Source organism: Dermacentor variabilis, chromosome 6 (assembly GCF_050947875.1).
Source record: "Dermacentor variabilis isolate Ectoservices chromosome 6, ASM5094787v1, whole genome shotgun sequence".
In the NCBI taxonomy this organism is placed as follows: domain Eukaryota; kingdom Metazoa; phylum Arthropoda; class Arachnida; order Ixodida; family Ixodidae; genus Dermacentor; species Dermacentor variabilis.
In genome coordinates, this window is record NC_134573.1 from 138,102,070 (window position 1) to 138,118,942 (window position 16,873).

At 45.5% G+C, this 16,873-nt stretch overlaps 3 protein-coding genes across 6 annotated transcripts in view; 1 reads left to right on the forward strand and 2 right to left on the reverse strand.

Moving 5' to 3' along the window:
- The window catches only part of Cul5 (cullin 5), a 33,531-nt gene extending 32,810 nt beyond the window's left edge, over window positions 1-721 (reverse strand). Inside the window, exon 1 of the mRNA XM_075695947.1 lies at window positions 679-721. Within this exon, the coding sequence (XP_075552062.1) occupies window positions 679-696 (18 nt within the window). The 5' untranslated portion in view covers window positions 697-721. The remainder of the gene's footprint in view (window positions 1-678) is intronic.
- A 176-nt stretch (window positions 722-897) lies between these two features.
- Window positions 898-5,366, forward strand: LOC142585300 (PEST proteolytic signal-containing nuclear protein-like). The gene is made up of 5 exons (XM_075695950.1): window positions 898-1,018; window positions 1,425-1,654; window positions 4,689-4,766; window positions 4,838-4,890; window positions 4,957-5,366. Exons 1-5 carry the CDS (start codon window positions 964-966, stop codon window positions 5,072-5,074), a joined length of 534 nt encoding a protein of 177 aa, XP_075552065.1. The 5' UTR covers window positions 898-963; the 3' UTR covers window positions 5,075-5,366.
- Window positions 5,367-11,907: 6,541 nt separating this feature from the next.
- The window catches only part of LOC142585302 (SAM and SH3 domain-containing protein 1-like), a 302,724-nt gene continuing 297,758 nt past the window's right edge, over window positions 11,908-16,873 (reverse strand). For all 4 annotated transcript variants that reach the window (XM_075695955.1, XM_075695954.1, XM_075695952.1 and 1 more), the window contains one exon: window positions 11,908-15,994. In XM_075695955.1, coding sequence (XP_075552070.1) covers window positions 15,719-15,994 — 276 coding nt within the window. In that variant the 3' untranslated portion in view covers window positions 11,908-15,718. The remainder of the gene's footprint in view (window positions 15,995-16,873) is intronic.

The following is a 16,873-nucleotide window of genomic DNA, read 5'->3' on the forward strand; positions in this document are numbered from 1 at the left end:
CAGCTGCGCGCGCTAACTAAATACGGGATTGTGGTATCTCGACACAGCCCAAATCTGTGTTGTCAAGTGACAGACAAGCCAAAATTGCGTACGGACTACGACGCGTATCGCGCTACCGTGCGTGTGAGAGCTTTTCCGCAAGGCAAGTGTATGAGGTACCATGGGTCGGGGTTCACCGGCACACACTAATTGCGCCAGCAGCCCAAGAATAGAAGCTATCGCAACAGGCAATTCCAAGATTACTCTGAACCTAAAGCGGCGCTGTTGCGACACAGGGAAGCGCGCACATAGGTATACGTGACGCGCGATTCTCAGATCATCCGATCATATGATAGCATCAAACAGCCATGAAACAACGCCTAGCGGGTTCAGACGAAAGCGATTATTTGTCCAAAAGCAGGCCACCCCAGCAACAATGTCTTACAGTGATTACCACAGCCGTCAAAATGAAATCTTTGCAGTTTGTTGTTTGTTTGCAACTATCAGCTGCCGTTGTATTTACTTGCCATTTAAACCTAATGTGACCGGCCTTACGGGTACCTAATTCACGGTGCCGAAGCAAGCCAGTTCAGCGGCTAGCTTAGCCAATGCCTAAACAAAACAACCATCTGCTACAACTGCAGGAATTGTGAAGCGAACAATCAAGGTCTTCGGCTGAACGCAGCCAGAAAAACTCACCTTTATCACCGCCGCCATGCTAGCTGCAAGCACGACTACAGCGACGCGGTGAATAAACTACACCTCACACCAACTTCCCTAAATACACGACAAGCACGCAAATATTTTTAACCTCTTTAACTATAGCGTTATCACTGAAAAAACGTTACAACCGCATATTTTAATGAAATATGAATAAATGCGTTAACAAGGTTCTTACGAACAAGCTTAAGGGCTTAAGTGCGTTTTGGCGCATACTGGCAGTGTAGCAGTCCTGTCGTCTAGTAACAACAATCTGCGCGCAAAATGGCGAGCTCTACTGGAAGAAGTCGCTGGGACGATAAAGGAAGCGCTAGTTTAGGTAATTAGTGCATGTTTGTTTCTCACTCTTATGGTTTGCAAGGCTCATAAACCGAGTTTGATGGTGGGTTTGGTGCATGTTATGGTCTCATGTCTTGGATGCTGTTTCTAGCCTTAGCCTTAGGACTAGAACCTCAGATGCCTTACTCCCCGCAGCAGCGAGTTTTTGAAATGGAATGCTTATTACAGTTGAGTACATATATTGAAATGGGGCAGTGTGATAAGCAGCGAGTGATCTTGCGATATTTTGCATTAGCAAATATGCATGAGTGTAGCGTGATCGCGGCCGTACCGCGGACATCTCGAGAGCAGTGTGTTCAGTGTGTTTTGTTCAGCGTGTCACTTGCCGGCATTTGATTAATCGAGCCGTTGCTTTAAACCTGCCAGTGTATTTGCCGTTGACATAGGCGGTGGCACTACTGCGGTAGCGTCAGGCCGCCAGAGTGACGATGAGGAGCGGGAGTCTGCAAGCCCCGTCGACTCGGAAAAGCGAAAGCTTGGCGATGAAGAAGGCGGCGACGACGCAGCCAAGAAGCCAAAGATTACCATGGGGTTCTCCCGAACATTCAGCAGCGCCAAGGCAACCGAAGAGAAGAAGCCGGGACCTACACCGATTTCCATCAAGTTTGGGGGACCGGTAAGTTTTGTCGCTCTTTTTCCTGCATTAACGGAACGGTTCTGTACATGTGGTGTTGTTGGCAACGTCTGCGCCAGTGCCGTTCGTAGACGGTGACAGCAAGATTCATCTTAGCTCGTAACTTTCACACTGAAAGCACGCGAGCGCGCAGCTGTGTCTGTATCTTCGACAAGCTTTATGTAAGGGGCTGTTCTTTTAGGCGGTGTAACCCGCCCCGGTGGCTCAAGGTTCTGACTGGTGTTGTAGAAGTTGCGGGGCGCTTTTTTCGTTGCTGGGTGTACGTCGAACAAACTTTCTCGTGCCCGCGGCGCTCGTGCTGAGTCAGTCATGCCGGATTATACCTTTCTCGCGACTTACGGCGCTTTACCTTCAATATAACATCACTGATTTTCCCGGGGGAGCAGCAGAGGCCGTAGTAGAGACTGGGGCCTGCTCTCATGGAGAGGTATCTCCGCTCGTGCCAGGCTATTCGTATGCTGCCTTATGTGACCTTTCGACAGCATCTTTGGTGATCCGCTTTGAATTAAATAAACGGCCTTCTGTCAAAAACATGTGCAAAAATTGGTAGACGTGAGCCGCGGAGCTAGCGAAACGGAAGCAAAGCAGGCACGGGCGGCGTACCTTTAGACACAGCGTTATTATAATCTCAAGTGTTTTCCTGAGGCCTCCGCTTACATGTGCCCTCCTGGACCAGTACATGTAAAAAATTCAATATATCGTCGCGACGAAAAAGGTGCCCCGCGACTTCTACAACACCAGTCAGAACCTTGCCCGGTGGCTTAGCGGCTATGGTGTTGCGCTGCCAAGCACGAGGTCGCGGGATCCAATTCTGGCCGTGGCGGCCGCATTTCGATGGGGGCGAAATGCAAAAACGCCCGTGTCCCGTCCATTGGGTGCACGTTAAGTATCCCCTCCTGGTGGTCAGAATTAATCAGGAGTCCTCCCCCACTACGGCGTGCCTCATAATAAAATAGTCGTTTTGGCACGTAAAACCCCATGATTCAATTCAGTAGACGGTGTAGAAAAAAAGAAAAGAAACCAGAGTATTGTAAAAGCCAAATGCCTAGACCCTATTCTTCCCACAGTTCTTGCCCATGTATTTGATATTTTCCTTTGCTGTGAATCTAATGTAACTCGTTTTGTGCAGGTGCAATCAGATGTGATCATAATGTGCAATGTCAGTGCTTCTGAGTCATTACTTTGGCTTGCAGAATTATAAGCATCAGGCTGAAGGTGTTATACATCCCACTGTTCTCATACTGGGATTAGATTTTCAGTTGATTACTTCCAGATGTAGTTTGATTTTTGTGTGACAGGACATCCAGTGCAAAGGCTTGACATTCCTTAAAAGCGATATCTCCAAAAGTGATTGACGTTGGTTGAACCACTTTATTCATGGCTCATGTTGATCTGGCTGGAGCCAGATTTTTTTTTTCTGAAACTTTCTGCAAAGCCTTACGTGCCAGCAAGCAACATGAATTCGCACTGTAAGCCTAACATAAGCACACCAAGCATACCTTCGAGCAGTAGTCCTCCATTTGAGCTTGACTCAACCTGTATGATTGTGGAAGGACTCCAGCACACAGTGGCAGACATTAAGCCAAGCTCAAGTGGTAGACTAGTGTACCTAGGTGTCAAAAGTGTCACAAATATTCAGAGCGGACCTTTCATAAGCGAGAGTAAGTTGTAAACTTGAGATGGGATTTGCACCACTTTGAAAATATGGGCAGGCTAACATGATGTAGCAGAACTTGTTTATAGCTGGGAAATTGTTGTCAGCCATCAATAATCCAAAGACAGTTAGACTGCATTTCAATGTCAAAGATAATGTTTGGTCAGTCTTTAATGCTACCTGTTTTCAGCGCTTTGTCTGTTAAACTGTGTCCCCGATTGTTAGATGTGGAGTGGGTCGAGATCAACTGGAAGAAGTGCAGATGGGGAAGCCACATGATATATACAAAGAAATAACTGGTAATGTTACTGGACTAACAGAATGGGTGCCAAAGGGCGGGAAACATTGTCGGAGATGGTCGAGGATTATAGGGAATGACGACAATGTGAAATTTGCAGGAATGGGACAATTTTTAACTCATGTGGTACGGAAGTAATATGGCATCTCTTGGAGTCTCCCCTTTCCTGTGCAAAACTTAAAACATGCTGTTCAATATGATCATGCTGTTTACTAACTTGCACACATTATGGTGTGTGAGGGGAAGTTCATTGGTGAGTTTAGTCCCAACATTAGAAGGCTCAGTCTATATCAGTGGCTGTATGGTGAGTATCAATTTTCTCCATGCGACCTTCATCGCAGGTGAATTGCAGATACAGTAATGGCAGCCACAGATTTTGAGGTTTTTAGAAGTTCTTCTGAGCTTCACAAGTAAATGACACTCATTGATTACATGGACGAAGAAAATGGTGCTCTTGAATCTGACAAGGGGAGACGACAGACACAAGCGCTGACTAGAAACCATAATGTCTATTCATAATGAACGGCTGCATTGCAGTCATCATTAAGTGTGTGAGAGCAGAACACGTTTACCAATGCATTTAAGGTATGACAGCTCATTGCTGAACAAAGAGAAGGAGTGTTTATTGAAGCAGGATTCGCCATACTTGTGGATAGTAAATGCTTCAAAGATTTTGCACATTCCTTGCTCCCGATATCTTTTCATGATCATGCAACAGTCCAAGTCTGGCAAGCATGTTTTTTTTACAATTTGCACTACACTGTTTGCTATCCACAGGTTAAATGCTGCATCAGTGAACCTTCTGTATCTTTGCTCAAGGAAGAGTTGCAATTTCTTGAATGTAATTTGTAAACATGTCCCGCTGTCATGCACTTGGTAATGGTTGCATATAATTGGCCTTTCATTGTAAAACATTCTGGTTGCTAGTCAGTGCTTGTGTCTGTCGTCACCTCTTGTCCCATTCAAGAGTGCTGTCTTCTTTGCCCAAGTATATACCTCCCGGCTCAATAAGCACACTGTTCACTGCATACATGTTTCTTCTTTTCTACGTGACTTATGCAAAGAAATCCAAAGAGCAGAAAGCACCAGTGAAGAAGAGTTCAAGCTTATCTGTCGCCGAGGCCTTCAACCAAAGCAGTGATGTGAGTTCTTTTTGCCATCCTTGCTGAATTTTGTTTGAATACAATTACTGAGTGACTGTTGCTTTTGGCAGGAAGAAGAGGAGATGCCGCCTGAGGCAAAAATGCGCATGCGCAACATTGGCAGGTAATTGGCAGACTTGTTTGGCGAGAACAACACAGGAGCTGACACTGTCTTGTTTGTCCCATGCAGGGACACCCCTACGTCTGCTGGCCCCAACTCGTTTGGCAAGACTCGCAAGGGCTTTTGTGATGTAAAGAAAGTTTTCGAGAGAGACCTGAAGAGCAAAATGAATGAAGTAGCAGATTAAAAGAAGCTTTTTACACACACTCAACAAGTGCGCTAGGGAATCAATTTGTTGCCGGCTTGCATTTGTTGAGATTAATTGGTATTGTCTGCTTCACTGTTTGGCCATCATGCCTCATCTAGATGGCATGACCATTGTAAAAAATAAAAGCATATAAAAGTCAGGACCAGGAAAAAAAGAAAGAATGCTCACATCCCATTCATTGGAATGGTAGTAGCGTTACCCTAGAAAGCACTGCAATATATTTTGTAATTTTCTGCTTTTGGTCTGTAAATAAACATATCAAAATCCCTGATGTGCTTCTCTGGCTATGTCATTTATTTGAATGAGTTATGGAAGTAGTTTAACCAATCTAGTTTGCAAGTAATCAGCCAAGCAAAACATATAGTATATAGTGAACAAATAAAATGTGAACACTCCATGACTTTTGCCAGTCTCTGTGGTGTTGGCATGATATTGGCTTGTTTACTTAGTCTGAGATTTACATCAGCTTTCACACCTGGGTGTTACTTGTAAGAGGCGTTCTTTATAGTACTTTCCTGTGCACATTTCATTTGCCCACTTCAGTATCTCTACTTAATCAGTCGTCGCCTTGCCCGTGCAGCATCGTTTATAGTGAATGAATAGCAAAAATTGATTACCAGAGGTTTCTTTAGAGGTGTAATAAGATATTGTGTTTCAGTCCCATAAGAACATTCTTTGTAAAAAGAGCATTTAAATTAGGCTGCATGTGTGGAGGCAGACTCAGCTGACCATGCTTGAGAACAAGCCCTTGCATTGCCTTTCGTGAGGAATGATCATTACAGGTGCCCACTGAAAAATATGTGAAATAAGCGAACGTTGGTTCTGGTGCTACTTCATTCGTTTGCCTAAAGTCATAATTTCCAGTGTCAGCATGGCAGACAGCAAGATTTTGGGAACAGAACTTTGCACTAGAAAACGTTTACGCCCCTTGGGGCATATCTTGACCATAAACAATAATTGTAGTCTGTCTTGCGTTTACTTGAAAAAACTGAATTCACCACTTTCCTGTCAAGAATGCCATGTCGCACCGATGATGTGCGCGCACTTTGCGACCTGGAAGTGCCAGGTATGTAGCGTTAAAGGAAAGGCTTGCAAGATGAGAAATATTATTTGGGGACAAGATAATATCGAAAGGGTGCAAGCTTTCTTCAGAGTGCTGTACGACCTGGGCTGCCTCTCGGCGTCTTCCGGGAGAACTACTCCCTGTGGCGCGTGACGGCCCAAGCGGTGGTCGGCGTGCTTGGAGCCGGCCTGGCTTAGCTGGGGCAAGAATAAACCTAGGCTCTTTATGGCCTTAGTGCCTCTCTCGAAGGCCACAGCCGAGCACCGGAACAGACGTGCTCACAATGAAATGTAATCAGCTAAGCCTATTAGAAGTTTTGTGCGCTGAAGCAGAGGACTGATTACTGTTGACCACCGGGGTGCTTTAATATGTACATAGGTTTAAGTAAACAAGCGTTATGCATTCTGCCCCCATTAGGTTGTGGCAAATGGTGGCCAGTAACCGAGCCAACTACCTCATGCTGAGCAACAAAACACGTGGCCACAAAGTTGATGTTGATTCCTTCAAACATGGCGCGTACCTTTGAGTGCGGCAGAAATGGCCACACATCCTGGAAATCAAACGACTAGCCACACAAAATTTCAGGGAGGGGAGGGAAACTAGGAAGGATATTCGATGTTCAACTATAACAAAATTGAGAAAAGTAATAATTAAAGCACATGTGACAAGAAAATCGCAGCTCACTGACACTGTTGCTGCAGAGAGTGAAAGAAAATTCATGAGCCATTCGACTCTGTGGAGGTGGATGAGCAACGAAGCTGTTTACGACACGACACAAGATGCGACACAGAATGTTGAACGAAGGTACGAACATGTCCTGATCGATGTTCATCGTGACAATAGGCATGCACACACATTCTCGTATCACCTCTGTTATTAAATGTGTAAGCATATCTATGCCTACCCCACGAGAAATTTGTCCATCATGTAAGACAATGAATGGCCCATAACCCCTTAAACAATGACTCAACTCATACACCTATAAACAAAAAAAATTTAATGCGACCTGCAGGTCAGGGTCGGAGCCGAGCAACACGGTCTCCCACTGCTCAGTGTTACTTATTTCGCTATTTGTATGATTTTTGGCTGGGCACAACCATATAATATGGAACAGATCCTTTGTTTTCTTACAATGCTTACGTGTATTAGGGTATTGGTCCGGGTAGTAGTAGTGATAGGCTACGGGGCTGGGGTAGGTGTTCGTCTGAAGTAGTCTCCAAGCTAATTCTTGTCGCTTGTTAAGCGATTTGTGTGCTGGCGGGTACACTGCCCTGGCTAACCTGTAGTGCCGAGTTATTTCCTGGTAACTGACTATGCGATCCCTCTCTGATCCTAGCGTGAGCCGTCCGTGTGCTCGGTTGGCGAGTCCTCGAGCGGCGGTGTAGGCGGCATCGTTGCCGGGTAGGGAGGAGTGTGCTAGTGCCCAAATGGTCTGGATTGGTTGTGGGTGTTGGTTGGTGTCTACTATGTGTTTTACGGGAGCCGAGACCCGACCTTTCACAAAATTGCGTACTGCTGCTCTGGAATTGCTAATAATGTAATGACAATGTGTGGAGCCTATTGCCAGAGCAATAGCTGCCTCTTCTGGTGTTTCGGAGCTTCTGGTACGGATTGAACCACCAGCACGTATTTGACCTGAGAGAGCTGAAGAAGCCACTCGGGCCCAGGTGCTCGTGGCTGCATAACAACAAGGTCATCCGTCAATACCTTGTTTTCAAATAAAGTCTTTACTCACTCACTAATGCAACCTCCCCATTACGATGACAGAAGAGATGTTGGAATGATGAACGGCAATGGTTAGTCAGCTGTGGAAAAAGACGACGCTCGAGCCATTGCTCATGATAGTTTTTGCTCACCCAGATTTGCTGACGGACACAAAAAATGCACAGAACCCTAGCTGTAAACAGCTTTGCTGTAAAAAAAATCTACCACAGCCTGCCACTCGTGTGCCACAGAAGCAAGTGGTACACAAGAGCTATGTGGAAAGAAGAGGTATGCAAAATTCTGGCAGAATCTATTGTGCAATGAATGTCGACGTTTATGCGATTAGCATTGAAGCGACAAATTGTATTGCCACCTCCGAAAACAAGTCATCCATGAGGTGTGCATGCCACTGGACGGAATCGTCGTCTTGCTCTTTTGAGTTCCAGCTTCTGCTTATGGCATTGGCCAATGGCTTGTGGACGTACACAGCAGTGACCCAAGTTCGCGTCAAAGAGGTTCATTGAAGAGCGGTACGTACTCAATCACACTCACTAAATGAAGCCCGTCCCTTCATTTTCTCTTATTCTCGCTTCCCTCTGGACATGCTGCACCTCAGAATGGCGGCACCATAAAAACCACGCGTTGCGATACCCAATAAACACAGACATATCCAGTGACCCAAGTGGGCATGAAAGAGGTTAATCGAAAAGCAACCCGTACCGAGTGTAACGTACCCAGTGGTGAATGCAACTATCAAACATGCAGTACTGAAGTTGTCTGTTTGGGCACAGTCACAGTGGTGTATACCCAGTAACCCATGTTGTCTACTAGGCCAGACTGCAGAAAGTCGCCTATCCGGGCATATAGCCCGTGGCCCATGTCCGCACAACAAGACAGCATCCAACTAACACCTAGTGGATCGTGTTGACTCTCTGCATTTATTGCACGAGATTGGCCGGCGTCCATCCATCCAAAGTGGTCAAAGTAGCTAAGGAGAGGTATCGCTTTAATAAATTATAAGTGTGCTGAATTCCCAAAAAGTATAAACCAACTAGCTCAGCTGAGAACCATCGCATATTTGAAATGGAGTTTTCAAATGTGCTCTGCCTGTGAACCTTGCATTGATATTGGTGTCGTTAAGTTGTAAATATGTGTGAAATGTTCTAAAGACAAATAAACAAACACTACTACAAATATAAAAAGTTAATAATTCACAAGTTAGATGAAATATCACTATTATATGACTAACCATTAAGTACACAAAAATATGCACCTCTTCCGGAGGCTGCTAACAATATACAATTGATCTCATCCTCCCAGAAGATTTCACGTTTAAAAAAAACAATGCTTAAACAAATTCTGGCAGGACCACTCTTGCGATGAATGTCGACGTTAGTGCGATTATCATTGAAGCAGCGCTAGTAGCGACAGACCGCATTGCCGCTGCAGAGGCCCATTATGTAAGAGGCGTGTATGCAGCCGGGATCCACTCTTTTTCTTCCCGCTGACCATGCTGCGCCATCTGGTGGCATCACCGCAAAGTTTGCGCATCGCAGGCGTGTGAATTCAGACAATATTTTCGAAGTATATGTGATGCAGGTTAGATTCCGTACAGCACTGGAGAAAATTTCTATGATTTTTTTTTATCAAAGCAGCACATACCCAGCCACCCAAGCTGGCGCCAAAGAGGTTCACTGAAGAGCAGCAAATACGCAGCGATACATACATACCCACTAACCCAGGGACCCAAGTCGGCGGGAATATGGCTAGATAGAAAGCTAGCCCCCTGAAAGTGTGTGGAGTTCCCAAAGAACGCAAATCACGTCAAAAGCGTTTGACTTGTGCTTAGTCACCCGTGGAAAAATGTCGGACTCGTGTAAGCAGCAAGCACTAGGAAAAACTACATGCTCTTTATCATGTACGTTTGTCATTGGTTCCTGGTTAGTCTGATAAAAACCATTAAATCGTAGGATTTTCCCTTGCATGTTCCAACTTTCCTCCACTTACGTTCCACCTCAGATCTACTTGCGACACCACTGCTGCCATTGCATACAGGGACAAGTACCACATACGGGGACCAGGTACAACCAGACCTTGCAAGACAATGGGGCACATTCTTCTGACAACCTCAAACACTCCTGCTCTACTTGCCCCAGTGTACAAGCATTTCCTCAGTGGTTTGCTCGCAGCAGACCTTGTCGTCACTGTGGTGGTTATTCCCGTAGAGCTTACTAAATTTACTGTGTAAAGAGAACTCTGGCACTGCACTCTTTCAGCTACCATGGGAATGACGGGTAGTACATGGATTTGTCTAATCTTTATACTTGTGGCTTCGGACATTCTTGTGCCTTTGCTTACTATGCTTTATATGCCTTTATTGGCCTCAAGCAATCCTATTTTCCTCAACGCAAAAGGCAGTAACACTCTGTACATGCATATTCATGACAATTTTAATTTATAACGCAACATATTGTCGAACATGAACACTTTGCACAGTCACAAAGAAGTATGATGGACGAAGCTTGGAAAATTCGAGTACTAATCCCACCATTCCCATGGTGAGAAGCACACTTGCATCAACATGCTATCAACGCTTGCACATTGTGGAGCCCCATGTATGGTAGCAGGTGGCCACAAGTGCCACTCCTGTAATGCCCGTCAGCCCACCCTCCTCCTACTATTCTGTGTGCGGGTCTCACATGAGCAAGTATGATAGCTTCCGTGTAGATTTATTCAGCTTTGTGGCATTGTGAAATTAAGGCATGCTCACATTTCGTGTACAAGATTATGCTCGGTGTATGAAGCTATGCAAGTGCATGATTTGCAAGCTCATCTTCAAACATTGCGCTGTTAAAAGATGAAAGTTTGGCAATGCCAAATAAGTAACCCACGTCAGATGGGAAACATTGTCCAACCAAAGTGTGCCATTCAGATCTTCAGGCTTATGTCAGTGTCCTGGTGGCGGAGATCTTTTGGAGTCGTAGTTTTTGAAAGTTCAGGACACATGCTCACTATTCATTGAGCCAGCCTTCTTCAATCTCTGTTATCTTTGAGAGAATGAAATGTCATGATACTTACTGGCAGCTAAAACTACAATTGCTTACAGCAACTCTATTAATGCAGCTTTTGCAGCATCGATATAACAGGTTTATTGCTGTAAAAATGTAAAGGGCATTACTTTACAGACAGCCCGAAAAGAGCACCAAACGCTTCATCGGAGTGTTTGAAATAAATATCCCAAAGCAGCAATGAGAAATACCATAGTGGAAGGCCCCGAATTGATATTTAAAGTGAAGCTTATTTTCTTTTCCTCCCTTTATTTGGGTAGGTGCCACTATGTTCCCCAGCTTGTATAGCACATAATTTTGATTGAAGAAGCAGCGACAGTGAGCACACTTACGTTTTTACATTGGGTTTTTGAAATGTCAGCCAAATGCTTGGTATACGAGTGCTCTTGCATTAAGCCCCTATAGGAATGCGGTTGCTAATGCCGGGAATTGATCCCGCGACTTTGTGCTGAGCCAATGCCTCCTTTACTAGATGCCAGCCGCGTTGTCCGTAAACTCGGTTCCTGGCCCTCTCCCTTTTCTCTCCTCCGCGAAAAGGCAACGAGCGCCGCTTGTGGCGGACGTCTGCAACCTAGATCACGTGCTGCGGCCTCTGAGATTACCATGGCGTCTGTTGCCATCTCGGAGGCCCGCGCATATAAAGTGCCCGCGGAGCATTCAGCCGCCGCTGCCACATCCGCCGGAAGTTGAAAAGGCAACGAGCGCCGCCGCACGGAATTTATGCTGAACTAACTTCAACTAAGGGAACCGCCGCCGCAATGGGAAAGCGAGCAACGCGGCTGGCATCTAGTAAAGGAGGCATTGGCCGAGCAGCACAACGCCACATCTGCTGAAGCAGTGTAGTTAAACCAACGGCAGCATACTACCGTTGGCTGCAAACCCTTCAGCTGTAGGGTACTTCTGATTACCCGCTGGATTTACACCTCCCGGAATAAAATTGCGGCAGCAACTGCGCTTTCACTCACAGCGCACATAGCTATACTTAAAAACATAGTTTATTCACAGGAGCTTTACTGTACATACAATAACAGCTATCTCGGCATCTTGGTAAAGTACAGGGCACAGAAAGACATGACTTGATTTCTTTACAGCACTATTTACATTTCCCTGCTGGAAGTGAGTGGATTCCACGTTGGTATTGAAAGTGCACAAAGGAAGCACCAGGAGTGACCAGGTCTACAGCTTCAGTATTGTGAGAAGTACCTTACGCTTGACTAGACAAATGCACAAGGCAGTAACTACTACTGATGGCTGAGGACTGCAGCACTTCACGGACTTTTATCATTAAGAGTGAGTTACGCAATCTTTTAAAAAAATTCTTAATTCACAAATCTCAAAAGCACAAACATTGGAACAGCAGTTGCACTTATCCATGTCACATTAGTGCAGCCCGAGAATTCTTTAGCCCCCTAGGCACACCTAATGCAAGAATTTCGCTAAAAAAACACTGTTGCTCTGTAAACAACATAATGGCAAAGGGGAGGCCTAACAGTGCACCAAGGTGAATGAACTGGCAGCAACGACAGCCCATATTAGCCCGTCCTGGATCATTCTTGCAACATCTTGTGCAACAATTCCTTTAGTGTGCACTGTTAACTGTCACATGTACATATGCACATACACACGTACATCATGGGCACATGTTACCTTTCATGCGCGCAATTTCTTTTTTTGTTATTTACAACATTATCGTAAAACACTGCCCTGCACAACAAACATGCAATGGATCAATCTCACAAAGAGCTTTATCACTTTGGTAATCTTAGGAACGCAAAAATCGGAAGCAGAGCATCAAGAGTTGACATACAGCAATGTTTACGCTACATGGCATGATGCACACAGTAAACATGTACTGGTGGTACGTGATTTCGACCCTTGAGAGACTGGCACGTTATGACCACAGCATGGAAATGGCAAACAATGTAAACGTCATCTCTACCACACAAACAATGACATTCTCCTTTTAAGAGTATTGCTCTCGAGATGCCAGAAGTAATGACTATTTTCTAGCCGTCACCCGGTGCAAATTCATGACTTCTGCTTTCCAACTTCGCACCCACGGCGTTGAATGACACAGGATTTAAAGCGTCTGCCATGGTGCCTCGGCCCACTACAAGTGTGTGCTTTGCTAGCACTTTAAAAGACGCTGGCTTGCAATTATTACACATCACTGAGTATATAAGTAAAAGCATGTGTAACACACACATTCTAGCAGAATGTGTGCATAGTCAATTCGAATGCACAATGGTTGTGACAAGCAGCAAAAGTTTATGTACTGCGGCGCGAGGCCCGTTTTCCTGACAGCCACTCTTTCCATTCAAAGCCCGAGAGATGGCTTCGAAGGCAGAATGGCGCTAGGAAGCAAGTCTCAGCCAATATTACTAAAAAGAAAAGCACCCAGTGGCACATTTTCTTTTAACTTGGCTTTGCTGTCCTACTGCAAATACGTCAAGGCAAGGAAAGCTGCAATACAATAAGGGACATCTGGCTTGTATTGCGCTTCTTGCCCAAGACAGAATTGTACGAATGGCACTGCAACAACAGTGACACTGAAAGTCCATTAGATTCACCGCCGCTTTCCGAAGTAGTTAAGGAGGCGCTGCATCTTTACGAGTTGTTTCACCAGTTCAACATGGCGACATCTGCATGTTGCCATTACTCATACACAATGCAAGCTTCGTGCACAAGTACACAACATTCGCTGTACTTGTTAGAGAGTTAGGGCAGGGCTCGTGCAGGTCATGCCATGTCAGTTCTGCACGAGCAAAAACTGGCACTGAACTAGCGATTCAGATTCGAATCGGCCTTGAAACATGCAATGCAGTCACTGTTGCCTAAAATGTGAAGACACTCCATGGTCTTTGACTCGTTGATCATGTACTTGCGTATTGCAGGTATAGAAGCACAAGACTGGTTCCACCTTGTGTTTTGAACAATTTGCCAGTTAGCTGCAGCATACAGGTGTAATCTCTGCTTACATGTACCAGCAAGAATAACATTTTACCAGGAAATTAATAGGTGCAGAGTATGTGCGAGAAACTAACAAGGTCATGGACAAGAACATAGCATGTTGAGCCATATAAGGCACCTAAAATGGTTGGCAAACAATACGAGATGCTTACAAGTGCAAATTTGGCTTTCCTGACACGAATGCACAGTACCTCTCAAAAGAAACAAAGCCGCAAGTAGCATGAGTACTGGGAGTTCTGATTGCCATGCTGCACCCATGAAACTCCTGGTGTTAGAAATCTTGGCATGTGGAAGCCGAAGAGCTCTTCTAGCTGTACAGATGCAGCAGGAGGTTCGCTAGACACTGCAGAATCAGCTGTGGTCACACACGTTTCTTTTGATGAAGGCCGTGCCCAGTTGCTCAGAAAAATTGAGAGAAGATAGGAGCCACCAAAAAGTTTAATGGAACTTCTTTTTTTGCGATCTAAGCATGCAGTGGGGAAATGTGTGTGTATGTGTGTGCACCTCACATACAGACGACGTGAAACTCCGAGGTGCACAGCCTTGGAGTTTCACGTCGTTTGACCAGGCTACAAAAATGTTGCATTTTCTTACGGTTTCAGAGTTCCAAAATGTTGTGCTAGCAACTGTAACAGCTGTGGTTGATTCAGTCGAATGTGCAGCTTGAACATCCTCAATCATAGATCTCAAAAATAAAGTTTCAAAGAATAACAGTATATTTGGTCTTTCTGTTCCAGAATGGTCACGTAAACAAACCACATGTGAACAATGGAAACGCACTGGCATGAGCCAATTGTGTTTCCTCTCATAATGGCAGTCCCTGTACTCTGGTGCTGCAACTTGAATGTCTTGTTGCTCAACCTGGCATTTTTGGGCTAAGTTTTGGTCTTGTGATCGCAGTGAATGTAAAGCACCAGTGTCTTTAAAATTATACGTGTCTAGTGACAAGGGTTGGTAAGTGCTCAATGAACTCTCACAATATGTGTGTCTTTGACTCAATAAAAGCAACAGAAAGAAAAGAAAAATTTGCTTCTATGCAACCGGTCTTCTAGACCGAGATCGTATCACTGGCCACGAGTTAAAGAGCATAGCTCTATGTTAGTCTTTTGCAGGACAGGAAGCTCTCACATATGGCCTAGTTATATTTCAAGCAGATGTCATTGGAACACAGGCATCATGAAAGAAAAGCTAGTTTTTGAGTGGCCTAGGCCCACCATGCAGGAAGTGGGTACTGCACTGGGGACTTTGCTGCGAAAAAATTTCAGCGCACTTTTCAATTTCAAGTTGTGCACGTGGGCCGTGGTATCGTTTCTGGCATCTACAGACTTGATACTGCGCTTATTTCCAGCACCTCTAAGAAGTTGGCCATTATAGCCATGCGGCACTTTTCCACAGTTGCTAAGTAGTCGCTGACCAACATTGCACAAGAAACTGCAGTAGCCACGCTCTGAGCCCACAGCAATAAAACAAGATGCTGTTGAAGGCCATGGCAGCAGGCAAGCATGAAATTAACTAACGCCTTTTCACAACGCAGGGAGCAATCTTGCGCACCGTAGTCACACACTGAATACCACACTCGGTTCTGGCATCTCTTAAACAAGGGCCACAGTGGCCGAAAATGTTGTCTGCTTCCGTTCACGGTACACAGTCACCGACCGCTGTCCCCCACACAGAGAAGGTGTACCGGCCACCCTCTCTCGTCTATGACGGTGACGAAGCCCGCCGCCACAGTGCCCTGGTGTCGCTCCCGCTGGACAACAAGCGTTGGCAGGTGCGCGCCACCTGCTCCCGAGTGGCGTGCCACTGCTGCAGGAGCTGTCATCGCAGCTCGAGGCCATAGCGGCTCTGCTCCATTTGCAGCGCGCCGATGGCGGCCGCCAAGTGCCGGACGTGCCGCACGTTGGAGATGCCCAGTGCCCGCAGGTCCTGCTCTTGCAGCTGGGCGATGCGCGCCAGGTCGCAGAGTCGGGCCTCGAGGAACAGGGGTTCGTACATGGGCAGGCCAAGTGAGACGAGCCAGGGCCGTAGGCCGCCCGAGTAGTCGGCCTCCACACTGGTGCCGTGGCAGGAGTCGGCCAGAAAGTCATTGGGAACCTGGCACAGGGAATGCAGCATTTTAAAGGGACGCTAAAGACAAGCGCTACGTTAGGCCCACGAGGCCCAAACCCCATTTCACATTTTAAAAAAATTAAAGCAACTCGTTCGCATTTACTTCTGGTCATGGAGAGTGTACTGGTATGAATAAAATGGTGAAATTATAATTGTTTAAAACTTAATAGTATGGTAATTAATTAATAATTAATTTGCTGAATGATGCACAACTGGAAACTCCTTCGAGCATATTAAAAACACTAGCATGGGCTCTACATTGGGCCTCCAGTGCTTAAATCAGTTTTTAGGCATCAAATTCTGCATATAAAAAACCATATGCTGGGCTTTGTTTCGGTTAAAGAGAGAATGGGTGCCAAGAGAAGGAAAGTGCACGGGAGGATGGCAGAGCATTAGGTAGTGCAGCGAAATTAAGGAAACTTGAAGGCATAAGATGGGCTCAGCTGGCGCAAGACAGGGTGAATGGAGGTCACCGGGAGAGACCTTCGTCCAGCAGCGGACATAAATAGGCTGATGATGATGACGGAGAAACACTAAATCAGTTTATATCGATAAAGTATTCTTTAAAAGCAATTCTTGTGACGTTTGCAGTAATGGGTTAATTATTAGGACACAGAATTAATGTGAAATCCATTCCCTAAAATTCAGTTCAAGAGTCAGTTTGATGTCACATATTTCGAAGTATATCTTTTTTGCATTTGGGTCATCACGGTGCAGTATAAGTACTTGAAACTTGCCAAGGCCAGTCTTTGGCTCTTTTAGAATAGAATGCAGTTCATCTTTATTGTGAACTTGTGACCTTCTGCTCAGCAGAACACCATAGCTAGCAACCTGCCATTGAAGGTCAGTCAGTAAGGTTTCGAG